This window comes from Ciconia boyciana, chromosome 2 (genome assembly GCF_034638445.1).
Source record: "Ciconia boyciana chromosome 2, ASM3463844v1, whole genome shotgun sequence".
NCBI classification, from domain to species: Eukaryota; Metazoa; Chordata; class Aves; order Ciconiiformes; family Ciconiidae; genus Ciconia; species Ciconia boyciana.
In genome coordinates, this window is record NC_132935.1 from 38,412,810 (window position 1) to 38,434,834 (window position 22,025).

Genomic DNA, 22,025 nt, shown 5'->3' on the forward strand with positions numbered 1-22,025 from the left:
AAAGTGGAATGGGACTGTTCTCCACCGTGTTCTCACAAAACTTGTGACTAGCAAAGGAGAGAAGCGTGAACACTGAGAAAGTGGATGAGGGAGCCTAATCTCAGAGGTGAATGAATCTCCCTGTAGCCGTTCACAGCAGGCTCCAAAAATAAGTGTAAGCAGTTCAATGAAATGGGTATGGAAAGGCCAGTGAAGGGAATTAAAAGGCATGACCTGCGACTAGGAGTGTTTTCATAATGCTAACTGGGGTGGAGCAAAACCAAATTGCATTTATCAAAGTCTGAAGGGGGAGAATTTTAATTAATTGTAATTGTACAGCCTTTCCTCTTGGGCTGTATTTTATTTTTTCAGTTTGTTGTATAATGTTTAAATCTTAAACCACTGTACTAGGCCAGATCTGAGGTCCTTCTTGTCTGTTTGACAGTGATCAGTAATAATTCTTAGAGTCAGTATGATGTGTCCCATCCCTGTTGATGTCGCACTGTCCCCCATGCCCCATGCCTGTGGCAGACAGTGTTCTTGGTACCGTTATCAAGGTGTTCCTGACACGGTTACCCAGAGCGCTGTTTTAACAGTCATTTATGTATCTGTTATCCATGGGTCTGCCCCATTCCTTTTTAAATGCCTGTGTTCAAGATTCAGCATTCAGTGGCAGTGAGTACAACAGATAATCTAAAAAGTTTGGTGGGTTGGGTTTTGTTTTGTTTTAAACCTTGCTGCTTCATTGTTCTGTTGTGTACTCCTATTTAGTAGTAACTTTTTTTTACAGCGTGACCTTCTCGTGCCTTACCTTATTTATTGCTTACGCAGAAAAGGCCTAATAGCTGTTTAGTCTTGGTTCATTGGAATCTGAACTCCTGTATCATCACTACTCTTTTCTGTACCTCTTTAGTTCTTGCAGTGCCATAACTGCACTAGCTGTACTCTGGGTATCACGTTCCACTTGCAGCTCTCTGAATGCTCATGTCCACAATGCTTACCAGAAAAGCAGGGGCAGGAAATGGGTTCTATTTTAGTCATCTCAACTTTGAGCTCAGGACTGTGGGCTGTGTTTATTTTGCAGATGAGACTGTAATGATAAAAAAAAATTTAAAAAATTTAGGAAGGCAGGCAGAAACACCCTGCCTACAACTGAACTTTGGATATGCTGAAGAAGCTGAAGGGAAGACTTGGAAAAGAAAGGTGTGAAGGACCAAGAAGCTCCTGAATAGCAGCCTGGATGCCCAAAGGGAGGATAGCTGTAAGGAAGAGTGTAATTCGCTGTGCTAAATGCTGTTGAGCAGTGAGGTTAAAATCAGTTCAGTGGTTTCAGGTCACTGCAGAGGTGACGGAGGCAACTTAGGGGGGGGCTGTGCAGGGTCCTAGACTTGAACTGGAGGAAAGGAAGAGCAGCCTGTGATGGTCAGTGACATTTACAAAAATTCTTGCAGTAAAATGAGGCTGGCTTTTTAGGATAACACTTAACTTTGTGCTTCCATTGGGGGATAAAACTTTAATCAAAGTTCAGGGAATAAAGAAAAATTAAATCATGTAGGCCACTAGATGAGGAAGAAAAGACAAGTTCTGTATCTAGCCTGGAGTTAGTACAGTCAATGTATCACAAAGTTCAACTCCTGAAGCAACTGAAGAGTCATCAGGCATCAAAAACAAGGGGAAGGCTGGCAGGTGACAAATTGAAGAGAAGTATGAAATATGTAGGGTGGGCTTCAGCATGAGAGGTGCAGTGGTAGGGTGCTATTAGAACATCTTTACCTTAGCTGCTTAAAATTATTTTGGGATTCCTGCCTATGGGAAAATTCAGAATCGAGCAGCCTATACTACATGCTCTAGCCTGGGTCTTGCATTGCACTAAGATCCCTGCATTACTTACTGGCCATTGCTGTCATACCCACACTGATGAACCTGATTGATAAGCCTTTTAGCTGAAGACCAGAAACTCATGGTAAGAATCAGCCTGATTTGGCACTTCCTCTCTGGGAGGGAACATGCTAAACCCATGAAGAAGCCAAGCACAACACAACCTTGAAGTACAGCTCTCTCAGCAAGCATCTCTTGCCTGCTGCCATCGCAGCACTGCTGTGGCCTTCAAGCAAGTAGACAGAAGCTTGAAGGCAGCATTTTAGTAAAAATAAAGAAATTTTTACAAATTGTTTTGTTTTCATTTGTTTTTTCCCTGCTGGTCATGCTCAGGGTGGGAATTCCTAACCAAGAGGAGTGTCACAGCCTTACCCTTGCTTCACCTTAGTGTTTCAGTTCACTGAACTCCTAAAGTCTTGCTTCCATCTACACATCCTTCTTGCTAAAGCTCAGAGCTTTTACTCAGCAACTTTTCCATGTCCTTTGCAGAGAGCCTTAACGTTCTAGTTTGTTCATGAGTAAATATAAGCTGAAGCAAATGATAAATTAAGGAAACTGAAGTCTGCTTTCACATTTTTAGTAACAAAATAATTTATTAACTCTTACATCAGAACCATAAATTAAATATATGCAACACTATTTCCAGCACATAACAGGTTACGGAACATAAGATACATTGCTAATAGTAATTTTTCCATGAAACTGTTTACCAAGCTTTCATGCAGGATAGCACTCATCACTGTATGAAAAGCAAGTGCGTGCCCTTCTCCAAGTTAGTTACTCTTTTGGTAAAAGCTTAAAATGCACCTCTGCTGCTGGGTTACTCTAGTTCCAGACAGTTTTGGAGTTTGGCTACAAACAAAGCTAAAAATTGACTTTGATTTAATATCAAATTCACACACACACTCTGTTTTTGTGGTAAGTCAGTCCAGCTCTGAGGCTGAAGCTTAACTTGTATAAAAAGTGCAAAAACCACCAAGCTCTCCTTCCACTTCCCACATCATGTAATATAAAACATCCCTGCTCTGCATCTCCGTTGCACTGCAGCTCTGTTACTTTATTATTGCTATTTTAAATTACACACACAGCTCCACACTATGTACATGGAAGAAAACTATCCCTACAAGAGACCCTGGAAAGTGCAGTAGTGCCAAACCGTCCCTCCTCGGCCGCAAGGCACTGCTGGTTCACACTGGAGCTCGAGTCAGCCGTGGGCGGTTGAGAGGCCTTGCCAACTCAGCGGTAGCGTGTCCTTGGGTGAAAGCTTTGCTGGGCTCGACTGTTCAGCCATGAGCCTTTGGAGCGTCTCTGACGTTCCAGGTCGTAGCCAGGGCTCCGTTGCAACCGTGTCAACAGAACTGGGCCGTCTGCCAGCGTTGGGTGGAGCGTGCTTCAAAAGGTCACCCACTTCTCCTAAGGAAGCGTTATCACCTGAGAGAGGAGAGCAACAGACATATGTTAAGGGGGACAAAAGCTTACCGCATCTTACCGCAACATTTTGTTATATTGAACAGGCTTATTTGTCTGCAATAAATGCATAAATAATGCTTTTAAATTACATTTGTTTTTACTTAGCACACATTTTTGATGTTCTGGGGAACTGGGCCCATCTAGAGTCAACAGCTGAAGACTCCAAGTCTTTGATGTCTAATGCCAACAGCTCCTCCCCCTGCCAGATCAACAAGGAGGCAACACAGGCAACCTTGGATGGACTCGGTAGAAGGTTCGTGCTTTCCCAAAGCCTCCCATTACAGCAACAAGTCAAATCTGGCAGTGCATATGTGCACAGAAAATGCATATAAAAATAGGCCATTAAATTACAGTGTTATGGCTAAACACTCTTGTATAGACAGTCTCTTGCTCAGGAGAGAACTCAGGAAGAATTATTTTAACACTGGTAAACAGTGCAAATGCAAGCAAGTCTGTACAACACAGTCCAGCGTAGCTAATAACCTTAACGCAATGTCGTTCTGAAATGCATACTGGGTAAGTCGTCATCTTCCGGCTACAAAAAAAAAACCACACAAAAAAACCGCCACCACACCAAAACAGCCTTGCCTCTGAACTCGGGGTTGTTGTCACTCTGAACTCTACTATTGCTTGTTTTGATTCAGTCAGCAATCATACATATGTAGTACCTTAAACAGATAGGTTTTAGTGTGGATTATCAAACAACATAAATTTGTATTATATATATAAACATAAAAGGATATAAATGTATCATTTCTCTGTGCCATTCATTTTTTGGATTCACAACATTTAATTTTTACATATACAAATCAAAAAATAATGCAAAACCCCCACATCTATAACAACTGAAAATTGCAATGTCCTCTTTAAAGCTGAGTCATGTAAATGAGGAGGTTCTGGTTTGTTGGGGGTTTTTTAAGCTGGGCAGAAAAATGTTTGAAGACTCTGGATTAGGAAAAAAACACAAAATTTTTGCAGAAATATACTAATTCCAGTAAAGCGTAACAGAATTGTATATTCTTTAGTGATGAAATATTTCACTTAAGCAATTCATAAGTGTCATGTAATTTAAGTATTTGGATGATTTTTCCAAATTTCAGGTTTTTATTCTGGAAAAAAGTGACGACTTTTTAAAATTTGATTTTAAACCCAAGCTTCTCTGAAGCTTCTCATTAAAACTTGAAAGTTGATGGTCTAAACATGGGTGTGAGAACCCAAGTCCTGCAGAAGCAGCAGCCAGGTGTGTAGACGTGAAGGGAAGGACAGAAACCACACAAGCCCACACACACCGGGAGCGAAGGCTCAGTTTCCCTCTTAGTGCCTAAGGCAGGATGCAGGTTCTAAAACAAAATGCCAAATACTTTTTGTGCAAAAAGACCTTGGCAGTGAATCCCCTAGTTCTGTCACATCATACAGAGGGTGATCTGATCATCCTCCAAGCCTTCTCAGTCTGGTTAAAACAAAACTTCTCTGGAACATTAAGTGTAAACAGACCTCCCTCGCTCTAGGGCCTGTCATCTCCTGTGCTTGATGCTGGGTTTAAAGCTGGCAGAGTGAACATCTTTGTCTCCTAAATCCTGGGTCAGATTAACTCTCCTGTGGGTTGGAACCCACAGTTTTTACATACATAAGTTACAGTGCGGTTAACAACAGTACATGGCAGGAAAAAATAATACCTAAAGAAAATTAATTTTCTCTTTGCTACTTTTTTAAGAGATTATATTTACAAACAATAAAAAATAAGGTAATGTATTTGTTTAGAGACAAACAAACTGTGGACTTTCAGGCCAGAAGGCTGCACTTCCCCGAGTTTAACTATCACTGCCTTCAAAGACAAAGCCATTAGATCTTCCAGCAGTCAGAGGTAAGAACAACTGTTTTGTCAGAGATAAGATCATAGTGCACATCACTATGTCAGACTCATTTGGTGCTGCTTTTAGAAAGCACAACAGACCAGCTACAGCACAAAACGTGCTTCATCATGAACTCAACACTTTGTATACTCCATAAAAAACTGTTCTTAATTGGGCCACATGTGAATAATTTTCTTTGGAGCTGCCGCTTGATAATTCACAGTTCGTATCTGGAGGCTGGGGATAAGTAGACTTCTTTCCTTTGCATGAAATACTGACTCAAATTGATTGGTGTCTGGACTCCCACTAAACACTGACTGCAGCACATCCTGCCCCTTGATGAGAACAAACTCCTTCAGCACGCTGGAGTGGACATCAGTGTTTGTCTTCTGTCAGCCTGCACTTACCAGAATCAGTGCTGCTGCCCGCTGTAGATCACGGCAAGCTACAGCCTTCCTTTACTTAAAGGCACAGAGGAACGCTTAAAAAGTCTCAAGCAATTTAGGGAACTTCTCTTACACGTAGCAGGGTCTCAGACACATATCTAATGTGCTTAAAGCTGTGAGAATTCTCTCTTCTGTATCTGAGTCTGCTCTTGTTTACGCAGTTAGGAACATGCATACATTGCCCGCTGGAGGAAGTAGCTGCTGGCTTGCAGAGACTTCATTGCCCAAAGTACTCACCAAGTCTATGTTGATGGGAATGGTTTTTTTGGATGGGTGAAAACAGAGGAGGAGGCCTGGCTCCAATATGCACTAATTTTCCAATTAAGAAAACAATTCTAGGGTGGCTTTAGGATTCCCACATCAGTCCCATAAAGGAAAGTGGACTGCTGTGAACACAGCCTCCTTGCTGTCCCAACAGGATCAGCTCTTAAAATTTATCAAAGCCTGTAAATTGCCATCTCCTGGTCATTTAAAGGGAAGATAACCAGTTAGAGTTTCTTAGTCATATATTTGACAGAGTTGTTTTCTCCCAACTATGTCACTGAGGGTGGAGGAGAAATAACAGTCCTAGCTGTTAAGAAAGCAAGAGGATGCCACAGGAGTTCTATCAAACTGCTAGGGAAAAGGAATAAAACCACTTGGCTTCACTCATTGTTTTTGTAATGTCACTGAGTATGGGGAGGGAACAGGAGTGCAGGCAGCAGCGCAGCCCCAACAACCACATCTGAGCAAAAGGATCTCTTGTTACATTTCCAAGAGGCACATATGCTAAGGATGAGTGATGGTCCTCATGCGTTCCAAAGAACAAGCTATATACAGACATATAAATATATATATACACACACACAAAAAAATTATATATATCTAAAGGCTGACGCTCTGGAGACCATGACAAACTGAAGGCAAAAAAAAAAAAGTGTAGTTCACATGATATGAGGTGAAATTATAAAAGAGGTGAGATAGAACAAGGGCAGAGAAGTAAAAGAAGTTCACATAGCAAAAATGTTTGGGTGGAGTAAAATTAGTACAGGATTTGTTTAGATTATAGAAGAAATGAATATGAATGGGGTTTTCTTTTTAGTGAGTTAAAAATCACAGTGAGATGGTTAAAACAAACAAAAAAGGATGAAGTGCTTGTAAGAGTACCCATAGCAACAGAATCAGAAAAACTGTCAGCTTCTGTACTCTCATTAAGTTTATAAAAAGGGTACTGATACTGTAATTGCCTAGACAGCATAGCAACCGCCTCCTAAAAAAAGGGAGATTTCAGACTCACATGAAAGAATCACTAGCACAAAGTGCATCACCTGGGTCATAATCCATGCGAGAAATTAAAGGCCCTTAATGGTGGCCATAAGTGGTACCTCATCCACAAAGTGGATCTACATCAGGCAGTCAGCCTATGGAGAAGCTCTGAGATAACCCCCAGAGTCTGATGTCTTATATGGTCACAAGACACACATAACAAATTCAAGTGCGTGTACAGTGAAAGAGGTATCAATATCAACCTCAAATACTGAATAATCATTTATGTTAACAAACCAATAGAAAATCCAAATTAACTAGAAATTGAAGTACTTCTTTATACACAATTTTATGGTATATCTTCATGCTGGCTGGACCACAGACATCTGATTCCTAGGAATGCCAATAAACTCACACAGGCACCCCATCAACATCAATCAGTCAGGAGTTTCATTTCTTTCCACTAACATTTCAGCTATGCAGCTGGATATCCACATCTTACTGCTAGCAGTGACACACTGCAATATTAAAAGTGGTACAGACAGGACAACTATGAGTGGCTAATCAGACAGGAATTAGAGAGGTTTTTTTCCTATTACCCTCCTCTAAACTTACTCTAAAAAGCTGTGTGGAAGTTTTCTGGGAACCTCTTGCACCAGCTACAGAGCTCTATAAATAATTCCTATGTTTGAGCCAGTTGCTCACTGTTCAACTACAGGCAGTCTATTAATATTTGTTCCTTTAATTATTGTAATTACTTAGTATTCACTGCATCATCTCTGTTACACAGAGCATACCTAAGTAAGCAGACTTCTCCTGGAGCTCAGTCAGTCTGTGCAATCGTTCTTCATTCTTGCCTTTCAACTGATCAACATCGAGGCTGAAGCTCGAGTGCAAAGAAAAGCTGTCAGGCTGCAGCAACGGTGTCTGGCCCAGTGGAACATCCTCCTGCAGAAAATAAAAAAATGCACAAATCCTTCAGTTAAATAGCATCCTTTTCAAAAAGGCAAATAGCTATACATGTACACTCTCAGTATCCGTATCATCTAGCCACTAAGGAACCACAGGAACTGTCTGACGTTAGATCTGTGGTCCACCTTCATATTTAAGCCAACCCAGTTATCATACATACAGCACACGCCAAAGCTTTCTGCTTTATTCGTCTCCTCTCCCTTGCAGAAGGTGGAAGCTGTGGTGATAAGTTAACTTCTCCTAAGGCAGGAAACGTTTCCCCATTAGCACCTGGAAAAACAGGTGAAATCATTTCCAAAGAAATCAAAATACTAGACAGTGTTCAAACCTGTTTATGTATTGAAACGAGCCAATATATCATACTTGATTTAATCACAGGAACCAAAGGAATGTATTCATTAGGACATCTTCCATGAAGCCAGTGACAATCCAGATGCAGACAAAAGAACAAGGTACCACAACATCAGCAAGGGATGAACTTCAAGCGAAGGCAAGGGATATCTTGAGATATATATTGAGATCTCCCTTACGTAGAGCATAAGGCATTTCACATCCTGCAAATCCACCACCTACCTTACTTCACCATATCTGGTTTATCCCTAGACCTTTAAAGAAAACGAGTACTCAAATGAGTATAGTATCTCTGCTTGAAAGAGAGAACACTAGGCAAATTGGAGGCATAAAAAGATACAATCATGTAATAACATTATGTATGTAAATATGTTACACAGAATATATAATAATGTTACATGGAATGATAATGTTAGATGGAATATGGTAATATAATCAGTGCCTTAATCACATAACCTTAGTAATATCTTAGCCTTTTCATGTAATAAAGTGTTAGAATCTGTTCATACAAAAATAACTAACTAAATAAATTTTTGATCGTAACTATCACATTACAGTGGGGGGAGTTTAATCTATTTTTATAATATAAATGAACCCTAAGATGACATATCTCTGCTTCACACTTGTTTTGACTATTTCCCCTTCCTTTGCTGATTCTGGAAACTACGTCAAGTACAAACCATTTCAAACAGATCCTTTTTTTCTCTCCAGGACCAGTAACCACTGCTTGGGGGCTGGTTTATGGCTTTGCTGCTGCTTGGGGCAGACAGTGGGCTCTGTTTTCTAGCTCAGTCCCTCTAGTATCTCCAAGAACAGAGCCTCCCAGAAGAAGAAAGGACCCTGCTTAACAAAACCAGTACAGAATCCATTACCACCAATTACTCTTTGTGACAAGAGAGTCACCTTTTGGAAAGGCTCTTAGTCTAGTATGACACATTAAGTTAAAAAACAAAAAAAGGTGTGTAAATATACACACACACAACACAGACTACTGAACAATTCTGCAGCATTTGTCTGAAATAACGTACTGTGACATTGAAAATAAACCACAACTGTGGAAAGAATGGGTTTTTCATTTCCTAGCAATTTGAAAATAAATTTTAATGAATTCTTCTGTATCATTCATGAGTGTCAAAGAGCTTAAAATTAAATTTTTAAAGTAACAAAATAATAAAATTATTTTGGTTGGAAATTGAAATACTTAGGTTTGAAAAACAAATTTGATTGATATCAAGGAAGTTCAGAGAAACAAAGACAGATATTTCAAAAAATTCTTTCATATTACCGGTTGTTTTTTTCCCTAGAAATAAAAATTTTATTCCCCTCTCCTCTTTTCCCTCCCCTAGTTTCACCAAAGGTACTCATGCTCTCATCACAAATGTTTCAAGTAAAAAAATCAAAGCATAATTTTGAAATGGTATATGGCTAACAATCCACTCATCAGAATTCTAGTTACAAGATCAGTTGAACTTCATTATATTCAAACTAGTGCTATTACTCAGAATACAAAAAATTGTTTAATCATGTGAATTTATCACAACAGAAACAAAGTACAAGCTAAAGAAGAATTTATTTGTACCTTTAGTGTTTCATCAGTGTAAGATGCTACCTGTTCCTCTAGGCATCTATCATTCAGATACTGCTACGCAGACGTGCTTTCAAACCACTGCATTAACACTAATGAATTCTAGGGTTTCAAGTGAGGCAAAAAAAGGGAAAAAGAAATTGATAAACCTCTTTATTGCTAACTGCCTCAAATTTCTGAGCCCTACGAGATAAAGACAAATTCATTTGTAATGCTGACATCTATTACAAAATTGAGTTAGATTTTAAACCCATGTAAAAAAAAAAACCACAAAACAGAGGGTAATGTCATGCTCTTCTTAGGAAATGAAAAACATTGTTAAAGTACACCACAAGTATTTCACAAAAGACCCCTAGACAATGTGAGCAGCACAATTCACAGAGGAAGCAGCCCACAGATAATGAGAGTTTATTTTTCATTTCAGGGATGGAAGTCACCAGATTCATATTCAGAATTTTAATAGCTATTTATAAAGCCCAAATAATGCAAAGGGTAACAAAGTTTTAGTTAGTGCCTACAGCTCAGTATTGGGGAATGTGGTTTTCAAGACTCATAAATGATCTGGGGAAAAAAAAAAAAATTAAAAAAAGGGGGAGGTGAATAGTATCATAAGTTAACTCCATCACCTCACTAAGCTGCAAGAATCAGCTAGGGGGGAGAAGGACAAAATAGGAGAGAAGACTATAAATATCATAAACCTTGTGAAAGTGGTGAATAAAACCAAGCAGCACCCATTACAGAGGTGGCAGATTCAGAACAGATGAAAGGAGATACTTCACACAAGGCACAGTGTGGAAATTTATCCACACAATACTGCTGATGGTAAACAATTAGAGGGATTCAAAAATGCTGATTCCGATTCATGAAAGACAACCTATTAAAGACCCAGCTTAGCAAGGTTTATTAAATGCAAACACACGGCATTTGACTCGGGAAGCCTCTGAGCTACCAGTCGCTGGAGGCAGGAAGAGTACTCCACAGCACTGCTGCACGCCTGCCCTCCTCCTCATATTCTTCCCCGTGCGCCTATTCTAGCTACTGTTAGGGTATTTGGCCAGATTCTAGAGTGATGGACTCTCATAAAGCATCCTTTCATCATTTGGTCTGTAAATAATAAATACTATTTCCTAACCTGAAGAAGAATGTATTGCAGACTACAGTGAGTACCAAATGCAATGAACAAGCCTGAAAGCCCCATCCTGTGCCTTTCCCAGTGTCAGGTTATATCCTGTACTCCAGGACTTGCACGTTAACAGAATAAGCTTGAATACACTTCAAATGAAAAATTCTGCTTTTAACCGAAGCCAGAGATAACAATCATCGGTATATAGAAACATATCTAGTTTCATCAAAAAGCACTTGCAGGAATCTACTGCATCCCCCCTACAGCAAAGAATAAAACCTTGTAAGATAATTTCCCACAAATGATTGAAGACTATTTCAAGGTACTGTAATGCCTACTAATGGAAAATAACACGTAGAGGCCTGAGCTGGTTGGGGTTTTTAAAAAAGAGAAGATAAGGCTAGAACTTATTATTTCTAGTGACTGGAAACAAAACACATCTGAAACAGCACTTTTATGTACATGCATATAAAGGTTGAATAAAGAGACATAAGACAATGTGAGGCATAGTCCTGTATATAAAAATCTTAAGAAAACTAAAAATCATCCAGTTCAGATGATTAAGAAGTGACAATGTTTACAAGTATGATGTTGCAAGTTATGTGAAATGAAGTGATGTGTGAACAGCGGAAAAGTGAGTCATTTAGAATGAATCACTATTTTATACCCATATAATCATACTTAAAATCGAGCATGCTTGTAAAACAAAAGAATAAAAATGAAAAGAATCACTGGCTGCCCAACACCTTCATATTTCACTATGGACAGCTTGTAATTGTAAGCTGTGATTTCTATTATCTTATTTGCTGCAGAACTGTAGAAGAGCATGGCATATTCTACCACTGTAACACATTCGCTGAACAAATATTAGCTTTTCCTTACCCAAAGCTGGGAAGATGTCAAAAAAAGCTCCCTGACAAGGCTAACATCCCAGTCAGAGCACAATGAGCACGGAAAGACGCTTCCTCATGAAAAGATGTGAAGTGGTATAAGGCAAGTGAGCAGCATCATTAATTTTAGGTGTGACCTACACCAATTTATTGCAGTACAATTACATGAAGATCTGCATTTTAATTCGGAAGCATAATTTTCACATACTTTAAAACAATCAGCATAGCTACACCCACTGCAACTTTTAAAACAGTAATAATCATTTTAGAGACACATCATTAGATTAAATGACATGTTTGTACACTCATAACATGGTTAAGGGGAGGAATAAACTCACCGATAAAAGCGCTATCCGATTCCAACAGTGAATTTTTCAAGAATTCATTAGATTCATTCCTGAGCTACAAAAATGAAACAGAAGACATGCAAATTCAGATGCCTCAATATCTTTCTGGGGCCAAATTATAATTAATGTAAATTAATTGCCAAACTTCTGCAAAGCAAACAGCAGCTCTACAGTGTTCTGTACTATTCCTTACTTTATGGCTATAAAAAACTATACCTTTTTAAATAACTCATGTTCTCTTTAAGCATTAGGGGTTTTTTTACTTTTCTGTAATAATCCCATTTGCTGAAATTGCCTCCACATGGCAACTGTTGTGGTGATTTGTAACACAGACATTTCCACCAAGAAAAACATCCTCATCGCTCTGCTTGAGTTTCAGAACAGTCAGCACTAGAAGTGAGCTTTGCACCTAAGGTTTGTATGAAGTATTGATCAAATGAAGAATGATTCCTTATGTTTCACATCCCACCACATACAATCTTTGCTATTAAAGCATTAAAATAATGAATTTCTTCACAGTAATAACAGGCACTAAGAGCAATACTTCTAGTTCACTGCATAGTTGCAACCATTTGTTACAGAAATTCCACTATAGAATAATTTATGTTGAAAACCACTCTGAAATCAAAGCAGTAGAAACTATCAGAGGAAACAGAACAAGAGAAAACAAATTTTTTACTGCAAAGCATTGCTCTGAAATAATTTCAGGCAATAAATTACAAATATAAAATGTGTTAAGGTTTTGTGGTTTTTTTTTTTTTTTTAATAAAAAAATATTTCATTTCGGCATGTAGTTACAGCATTATCCTTGAGGCTAATGGCTCTGCTCTGGCACAGTGTTCCATTTTACATGGTTTCACATTCCCATGAGACACAATTGAACTCTGTTATTCTGTAGTTTGGGTTAGTGCGGAATTCTAATTTGATAGCACTTTATTTCGCTCTTTTCACCAAGTCAGAAAATAAACATCCCATTTGAGACAACGGATCTAATTATTTACTGCCATGGGCATCACTTAAGCCACCTGAATTCAGAGCATCTGCTTCTGGCTTGGCTTTTTCTACTAATTCCCACCCCCAGCAGCAATCTAACATCATATGAATATAAAATAAGTACCAATAAATCTAAAAATAAAGGAGTTAAAGAATCAAACTATCTCTGCATACAAAGATAAACAACTTGTATGTCAAGTTTAAAGAAGCTGTTACTCATTGTATTGACAAGCAAGAGAAGTAAGCAAGCTTGCTGTCTTGTTACTTAAGTGTAATTTCTTTCTCTGAATCTGTGAAAGACACAGTATTTCTCATACTTGAAAAAGGCAAAGTAATATAATAAAAAACCTGTTTTATTCTTACCAGTCCCATAGTTCGTGGGTTACCGCCAGAAGCAGAATCATCTTGATCAACAAAAGCCACATAAGCAAGAGACAAAACGATAGTATTGACATAAAAACAGTTAATACTAAAACATTAAAAGTTTTATCAGCATATTATTACAAAAATGAAGACCACTATGCATTACTTCTTTAAAATTACACACACTGTAATGAATATTTTTAACACATTTGAATGCAATGTTTATTCCAGTTTCCTTATGTCAATTTAAGTAGAATCAGAGAAGTCAAACAGAACTCAGTAGTATATTATTTCTTAGAATGTTGAGCATGTGCAAGCCCTTATTAAGGCTGGATTCATCAGTTTCTCCCAAAGAGCAAACATACTTTTCACACTAGAACGATATTGTTCATTGCTAATAAGAATCAACCACTTCCCATCTTGTTCAAAACCTGATTTGTTATCCAGAAAAAGGAAGCATAACTGTTTTCATGGCTATTGAAAACCAATTTTTTTAAGAAGATATAATCACACTCCGTTAAATGCTAAAATCGCACTAAATTGTGCTGAATTCTGAACAAAGTTCTCTATACTGCAACAGTCAGAACTACTTTTGTGCTATGTTCACAACAATATTGTAAACACTTGTTATAGAAAGGTCATGTCCAAATGTTGACTGAATAACGTAAAACGTCAGTTTGTGGGAAGGCAGCATGGTTTAAGCCATCAAAGCAACACCTTAGGGCACAAAAGGTTGCTGCATGAATACTTGGTTTCTCTCTTTTACCCTCTTATGTTTTGTTTGTTGATTCCTTAAGATCTTTATTATTTGAATTACTGCATCTTAAACAATATCCAGTCACACAGCTAGCAAGAAATGTTTTTTCATCATATGTTCTGCACACTGCTGAATCCTAATGCAACTGGAACATGGTACTGAGAAAACGCACCAGGTTAAGTAACTTCAGCTGAAAAAGCATTTAAACAGAAACCTACTTTCCAAAGTGTACCCAAGAACTCAAAGTTGATGGCCTTCTTACTATAATAAAGACTATTGCCCCTTCCCTAGCATAAGTATTTTGGTTTTCTTGACATCATCTTCACATATTAAATTTTATACGTCATATTTTTCTTATATTAAAAACATTTGTGAATTAAAAAAAAAAACCAACAACAAAGAGTGGAAGTTAATGGTATTCAACATCCCAGTGGTTGCTAGTGCTAAACTGCAACACTTTAAACTCCATCTGAGCTTCACAGCTAGGACACAAAAACACCAATAGAGAGAAATCTCTAATTTATCAATTTTTGTTTAAACTTGCTATGAACCAAGTAGAACAACAAACCAATACTGTGTCAAATTTCAAAAATTAGAGCCAAAAATGAATTATTTCTTCCGCAATTAGGGATCACCTGAGCCATGTATTTCCTGACCTCACTTTGGTTTTTTGCCATTATTTTTAGTGGTTGTCCTGGTTTTGGCTGGCATAGAGCTAATTTTCTTCCTAGTAGCTAATACAGTGCTGTGTTTTGGATTTAGGATGAGAATAATGTGATAACACACTGATGTTTTAGTTGTTGCTAAGGAGTGCTTACACTAGTCAAGGTCTTTTCAGCTTCCCATGCTCTGCCAAAGGCACAAGAAGCTGGGAGGGGGCACAGCCAAACTGGCCAAAGCGCTATTCCATACCATATGACATCATGCTCAGTATAGAAACTGGGGGGAGTTGGCTGGGGGCCAGCGATCGCTGCTCGGGGAAGGGCTGGGTATCAGTTGGTGGGTGGTAAGTGGTTGCATCACTTGGGTTCCTCCCACCTCAGGGTTTTGTTCCTCTCTCTCTCTCTCTTATAGTTTTCCTTTTCATTACTATTTGTCATCATCATTATTACTATTTTATTTCAATTATTAAACTGTTCTTATCTCAGCCCACAAGTTTTCTTTCTTTTGCTTTTCAGATTCTCTCCCCCATCCCACCGGGCGGGGAGGGTGAGCGAGCGGCTGTGTGGTGCTTAGTGGCCGACTAAAGCTAAACCACGACAGCCCCATCAAGAGCTAGACCAAGGAAGTCAGGAATCTCATTTATATGTAACTGAAGCTAAACATTACAACAGTTCTGTAGTCAAAACTCATGGATACTCAAAAAATATTTATTCTACATTCCAGACATCTGCTTGCCAGGAATAGGCATGTTTGCATAGCTAAACAGTCCTATTTGTATCAACAGAACTCAAGACTAATGATATTCTCCCCTAGGTGGGACATCTCAACAACCAATTTGACTAGCAAGAAGGATGTCATTTCACAGTAAACTCTGTTGGATGAAATCAAGTCTCCTGGCTTCTGTCGGGGTGTAATAATCAGAGCAGGAGACTGCAGAAAGCCCCAAGAGTGAATGTACGCTCAGCGTGCTGAGCACACTGCGTTTGCCACTTATCAAAGAGAGGCTGAGAGGTTGAACTAGACAGTGATCATTTCACAGAGGGAAGTACTTGTCTAAGGATAAAAACCTCAACTCGAGAGCACAGAGAACCATCCTGAAAGTTAATCTAACAATGACCCCATGCACGCTGGAAATACAAAGAAGTAAAACTGAAGTTACTCTTCTTATTTGGTTTAAGTCTTCAAATAAAATATTTGATAAGATAGTTTTTATTTCTTGCATCTCTGTCTAGCAAACTTATTCACTGTGTAGCTAACCTTCTGTCTAGCATCAAAAACCATAGCACACGGGCTGTCACTCCTCCTGGACTGACAACCAGACCATTCCCAATATGCTACTCCAGTCAAGCAGAGCCCAGCACTGCAGCACAACAACATCAAACCTGCTCCTCTGCCTTTCCCTCCTGCCTTTCCCTCCTGTCCCCCAAATTATTAATCATCCAGAAGTCTGCAAAAGACTGCTTTATTTATAGGGACACAGCAAGCATTTAAAAAATTTGGGACAGTTAAAATACCATTAATTTCTCAGGTTATAGTTCCACTAATAGTCCACATATTTCTCTTTTACATATAGAGAAGAAAAAAAAAAGAAAGAAAAAGCTTATCAGAGGGAAAACAGTATATAAAGCATGTAAGGTAAAGAACACTTACATATAGTGTGGGAAATCAGGTAAGCCTTTGCCACTACAGCCTATAATATGACATTTCTCCCACAGTACAAAAATACATATTACTTTAATTCATCTTTCTTTCTGCCTTAAATCAGACAGTAAAACCACTCATCTATTTTCAGTGAGAGGAAGACAATGAACATGTCTCTGAGGAAAATAAACTGGAAATAGATACATGGCAACTAATTAAGTCTCTTGCTCAGTACACAGTGACAGACTATAAAGTTAAATGATGTTGTAAAGCAGTAGGAGAGAGAAAGAGAGAGGAAAAGCTGCTCAAGGATCCTCTAAAAGCATCACTGGGAAATCGCTTTAAACATTAGCTGCTTGTCTACCAACTAATCTAAATTGTCCAAGGAAATGCCTCTTTAGGTTGTCCCCATGTAAGCCTGCATTACCCATTTAGGATTAGCATATGTCTAAAATGACTGACTGTCCTTAAAATTAATGAAAAAGGTAAATTTGCTTTCTAGCTGTTGGAGGTTCCTCTCCAGACAACATTAAATTAAAGCCTTCTCAGACTGGCCTATTGAAACATATTCTAATGGCAGAAAAACAAAACCAAACCCCAAACAGATCTCAGTTGAAGCTAATGAATTATTTTTCACCATTTCAGTCTATCCCACAAAGGGGAAGACTGAAGACAACCCTATACATTCCATTTAGACATTAAATGATATTCAAGAGCTTGTAATTATGCTTATTTGCAACTGTGATGTTGTTATCCATAAGCAACATCACACACATTGCTTGAACACCAGCACATCTGTCCAAGATGGAATAGGAATCATCTTTAACACTCACCAGGGTACAAAACAAAATGCCCTGCAGGTAACTGTCACCTTTCAGATCTTGGTATCAATTTTGTTACTCACATATGGGTCTATTAACAGGTAACACAAACAAGCCTCAAAGCACGACCAGTGATAAGAAGAGGCATTCAGTTTTTCTAAAGCAGTATGGAAAGGTGTAACTATTTTCCTTTCATATGTGTTTGGGTATTTTTATGCCAAACTTTCACCTCATGTCTAAGCCTAAAAAAAGTCTAAGGGGCAATCTGAAATTGTACTGGGTGTCTGTGGCAAGGGGGGGCTGCAGGGGTGGCCGCTGTGAGAAGATGCCAGGGGCTGCCCTGTGCCAGGCACAGCTGGTACCACAACAGACCCACTGCAGGAGCCCATCAGTCAAGCTTGTGGTGCCTCTGTGAAAACGTATTTAAGCAAGGGGAAAACGAAGCACAGCAGTGAGGAGGGAGGACAACAGTGTGAGAAGCAGCCCTGGAGATACCAAGGTCAGAGAAGGAGTGGGAGGAGGTCCTCCAGGTGCCGGAGTAGAGATTCCCCTGCAGCCTCTGGAGGACACCATGGTGAAACAGATGGAAAGGTGCAAGAAGACAGGAGCAGCAGAGGGAAACCGCTGTGTACTGACCGTAATTCCCTTCCTCCCCGGTCTGACGCCACTCACTGTGTCAAAGGGACTGAGCGTAACCTGGGGTGGTACCAAGGAAGGAGAGCAGGGACATTGGGAGTGAAGGAGTGAAGTTGGGCATGCAGAAGGGGGCAGAAAAGGTGCAGGTTTGATGTTTGTCTTTTTGTTTCCCACTACTCAAAATCAGTAATTAAATATTTATTTAAATTGATAATAATTCGGTTCATTTTCCCCAAGTTGAGTCTGTTGTGGGCAAAACAGCAACTGGTAAGCAATCTCCCTGTCTGTACCTCGGCCAACAAGCTTTATTCTTCCTGTTTCCCCTACTACCTCGCCAAGGGGCATGAGTGAGGGGACCTGAGCAGGCGAGCATCTGGGTGGGAGTTTGGCTGCTAGCCAGACAATAAATTTACTTTCAGAAATAAAGTTACTTTCTCTTCAAAAATTTATTTAGGCCAGTCTGAATTAGAGACAAACACTTTTCTGAGAAATTTGTATCTTGTGCTCAAAACTGCGTTCATTTGTATAGTTGCAGCTGTAACTTTTGGAAAGGTTGAAGCAATTCTCATGATATTTTAAAATAACATCTAATATAATTTGAGATACTGCTCTTTCATGACTGTTCGTAAAAGATATCTGAATGAACATTACATTTGGAATTAAGTGCAGCATGCAAAAAAGGGGCATTACATTTACTTTTCACTGCTTCTGCAATACGCAGCCAAAATATTTTACTATGTTAGGATGTTAATATTTTACTATATTAGGATGATCTCTATTAAGTGATACAAGAAACATTTTCATTCTGGAACCTCAAACTAGTTACGATATCTTACATGTGGCTTCTAAAGCAAAGCCTGTTTACAGATACAGATTTCTGAAACTTTGAAATAGTCAACCCAAGACTATGGAAATAAAAGAAATTTAATCCATTAAAAGGAGACCAAGGTGAAGACACACTGGCTGCATTTTAACCAATTCACACTTCAAAGCCATCTACTTCCTCGGTAAGGACTGAAGAAATGCCACAGGAACTTCCTTGCTAACGCCTTTATCACAAATCAACTGAAGAGTTTTACTGCTCTGTAGTTTTCTTTAAGAAACAGTAACCAAACTACTTCTCTCTTGCATATTTCTGAAGTATGAAGCACTCATTAAATTATTTTCAGGGAACCAAAGAGAAACAGTCACAGTAATTAAAAAAAAAAGGCATTCAATTTTTTTATGCTTTACATTATGACAGAATTTCAGCATTCCAGTGTTCTACTGTTTTGTACTGCAGTGCTGACATTGAACTTGAAAGAAGTAAAACTAGAGCTGGTGTTTTTTAATTCTTATAAAATACAAAACAAATAAACAAAAATCACTGAAATTATCTCGGATTGTTCATTCCTTACCTTCTGTTTCTCTCCTCGTTCTCATTCTGTCAAGTTTCTTCTGCTGCTCCCTCAACAGTGCCTGCTGTTGAATCTCTAGAGTCTGGTCATCTTTTGGAGGATCAGGATACATGTGCCTCAAGCCCATACGCGTTTCAGAATCTAGAGCAAAAATATGAAATTTAAATTTTTCCCTAAACCAATGTTTCCAAAAAACATTTTTAAAGAAATAGCTACACATACAAAGTCATAAAAGAACATTACAAATAATGGTGACAATGGCCAAGAGGATGAGACACTTTAGCAATGATTTTACAATTTTACTATATTAAAAAAATGTATTTTCTGATAAAGGAGAAACAGAAAAAGTTACACAGAATCACAATTTGGAGGGTAAAAAAAAAAAATCAAATTCAGTCTACTTTCAGTAACATCATAGTATCAAATGCATAAGAAGTTTAAGCAGCAAGGACTAGAAGCTAGGTGAGTGCTCTGAGTGATAACTCAGCATTACAATACCATGAATTGTGTGCACTTATAGAAAACAGCCACACAGAGAGATATACATGCATACAAAATGCTGTCCACAGAGTATATTGTGTATGGGCAGTAGCTGTGAAGAGCCTGATTTTTATTTTTGTCTTTAAATCCTGTGTGGCGTGGAAGACTGAGGAAAACAACAGATATTTCACTACCTTTTTTCCATCAATAACAAGAAGATCTACCTGCCTTTGTATTTAAGTTCATTAAATTCCCAGATATTCTGTATATTGACAGGATCTTGTGCCTCCTTTGATGAAGGTCGCCTTACTGGAGCCTGCAGACGAAGCCTGGCCATCTCAAATACGTCCTTTGGATTCTTCTCTCGCCTCCCACTTCAAAAGTTTGTAAAACAAGCAGAATATAATTTAACACTGTAATATTAATGAGTTGGATGGAAATATAATATCAATAAAGCTCACATCTTTTATCCTTAAATAAAGCTATCAAAACAGAAAAATAAATTTGAAAGTAATGACACTGCATATTTGTTATAAAAAGGGATAAGCTACTTAAAATCGAAAAAAACACTCATACTTTATGGAGTGGAACTGAGATGGATGATCTGATGAGTCTTTTCCAACTAATTGGTATGATTAACTAATACATTTTGGAAGTAAACCAAATTTTTAAAATAAAAAGTGTATGATTTTCAATAAGAAAGAAAGTACTTCCACAGCAGTATGCTATTCATAAGCATATTCATCAGCAGTAGTACTGCAGTTTAAAGGCACGAATTATGCCCTAGGAAAAAGGTAATGATATAAAATCCTGCCTTAGACACCTGTTTTAGACCACTCTCCAAGACAAGAGTATTGCAACTTCTAATCTTAACCAGTACAGCCATTCTTACGCTAAACATTAGTAAGATTCTTGGAAAAACCCCATACACATTAGAAAAAAAATGAAGAAAATTTTATGTACAAGTTCCATCTTTATATTTTCACTTCACTTATGTATATTGGCCAACCCATACTAGCTACTAATACACAGTAGCTTTGAGTTCCAGTGCAAAATCTAACTTTTAAAACCGAAGATTAAATTCTTACCGTGTAATCGGTACATCATCATCACTGGCCACATTTAGCAACTGTTCCTGCAGTCGCCTCTCTTCGCTACGAAGCTGTTTCCTCATCTCTGATAATTCATTTATCACATTCTTTCTTTCCTCTGGAATTTAACACAAATAATTTAAGAGTGTCAGAGACACTTTTCTGCCTACCTCATAAATGTAAGGTTTTTTTTTTTTTTTAAAAAAAAAAAGAAGAGATAATGAACCATTAATTAAAACAAGGATTATACAAACACAAGAATCGCAGCATTTCATACACTAGAAATTAGGTCAGAGCTTGTATTTTGAGACAGCACAAGGACCAGATCCCCTGAACAGCAGAAAGCATACAAACTTCAATGGAAATGTTTTGCTGTATTTAAAAAAGGAAAAGCTATGAAATACCAGCAAGTGGGTGCTGCCAGTAAATAGCCTTATTTTGAAATTAGCAAATCTACACAGTCTTCAGAGTCCCAGAGGCAGATGACAGGATCTGAAGTCGTGTCAGCAAGCACACAGCCTCCTTTCTGTTTCCTGACTCAAAAGTGAGATATCTGTCTGCTCAGTGCAGACTCTCTTAAGCGTTCAAGAGTTCTAACTTCAACACTTATTTTTAGTATGTGCTTATGTTGACTTTTTAGATCTACTTTGGGTCTAAGCTGTATTTTGTGGTCAGGACAGCATTCCTCCACAAGTTAAACAGTTTCATAAATACCTTATTTTCCAGATAACACACTTAATTTGATATTAACTGACTTTTAGTCTGCATCCAGAACCTAGCAGGCAAGCAAGTTTTATCCTCAAGCTTAAATCCTCAAACACAAGATTTAATTCATGTCTTTATTTCTCTCATGACAGATGGTCTGAGTCAATCGATTTCCAAGAGCTACATTAAGAACCACTCTGCCTTCCATTTACTGGAGGAGCCATAACTCCCCAGAATGGACCCAGGTATTGACTGCTGGGGGTTAGCATTTGTAGGACATCATTTACTGTTACCTTCCATGTGTTGTTTCTTTTGTACTTGTAAAAAAGAATCAGAAGA

General features: G+C 38.4%; 1 protein-coding gene across 4 annotated transcripts in view; it reads right to left on the bottom strand.

Moving 5' to 3' along the window:
• Nucleotides 1-2,439: 2,439 nt before the first annotated feature.
• Nucleotides 2,440-22,025, bottom strand: part of CSPP1 (centrosome and spindle pole associated protein 1) — a 67,981-nt gene continuing 48,395 nt past the window's right edge. For 3 of the 4 annotated variants that reach the window (XM_072852381.1, XM_072852379.1, XM_072852380.1), the window contains 8 exons: nucleotides 20,979-21,099; nucleotides 20,119-20,264; nucleotides 19,411-19,551; nucleotides 13,496-13,536; nucleotides 12,131-12,194; nucleotides 8,004-8,113; nucleotides 7,669-7,819; nucleotides 2,440-3,288 (listed from right to left, as the gene is read on the bottom strand). In XM_072852381.1, coding sequence (XP_072708482.1) covers nucleotides 3,062-3,288; nucleotides 7,669-7,819; nucleotides 8,004-8,113; nucleotides 12,131-12,194; nucleotides 13,496-13,536; nucleotides 19,411-19,551; nucleotides 20,119-20,264; nucleotides 20,979-21,099 — 1,001 coding nt within the window. In that variant the 3' untranslated portion in view covers nucleotides 2,440-3,061. The remainder of the gene's footprint in view (nucleotides 3,289-7,668; nucleotides 7,820-8,003; nucleotides 8,114-12,130; nucleotides 12,195-13,495; nucleotides 13,537-19,410; nucleotides 19,552-20,118; nucleotides 20,265-20,978; nucleotides 21,100-22,025) is intronic. The other variant, XM_072852382.1, reaches the window with a different exon arrangement.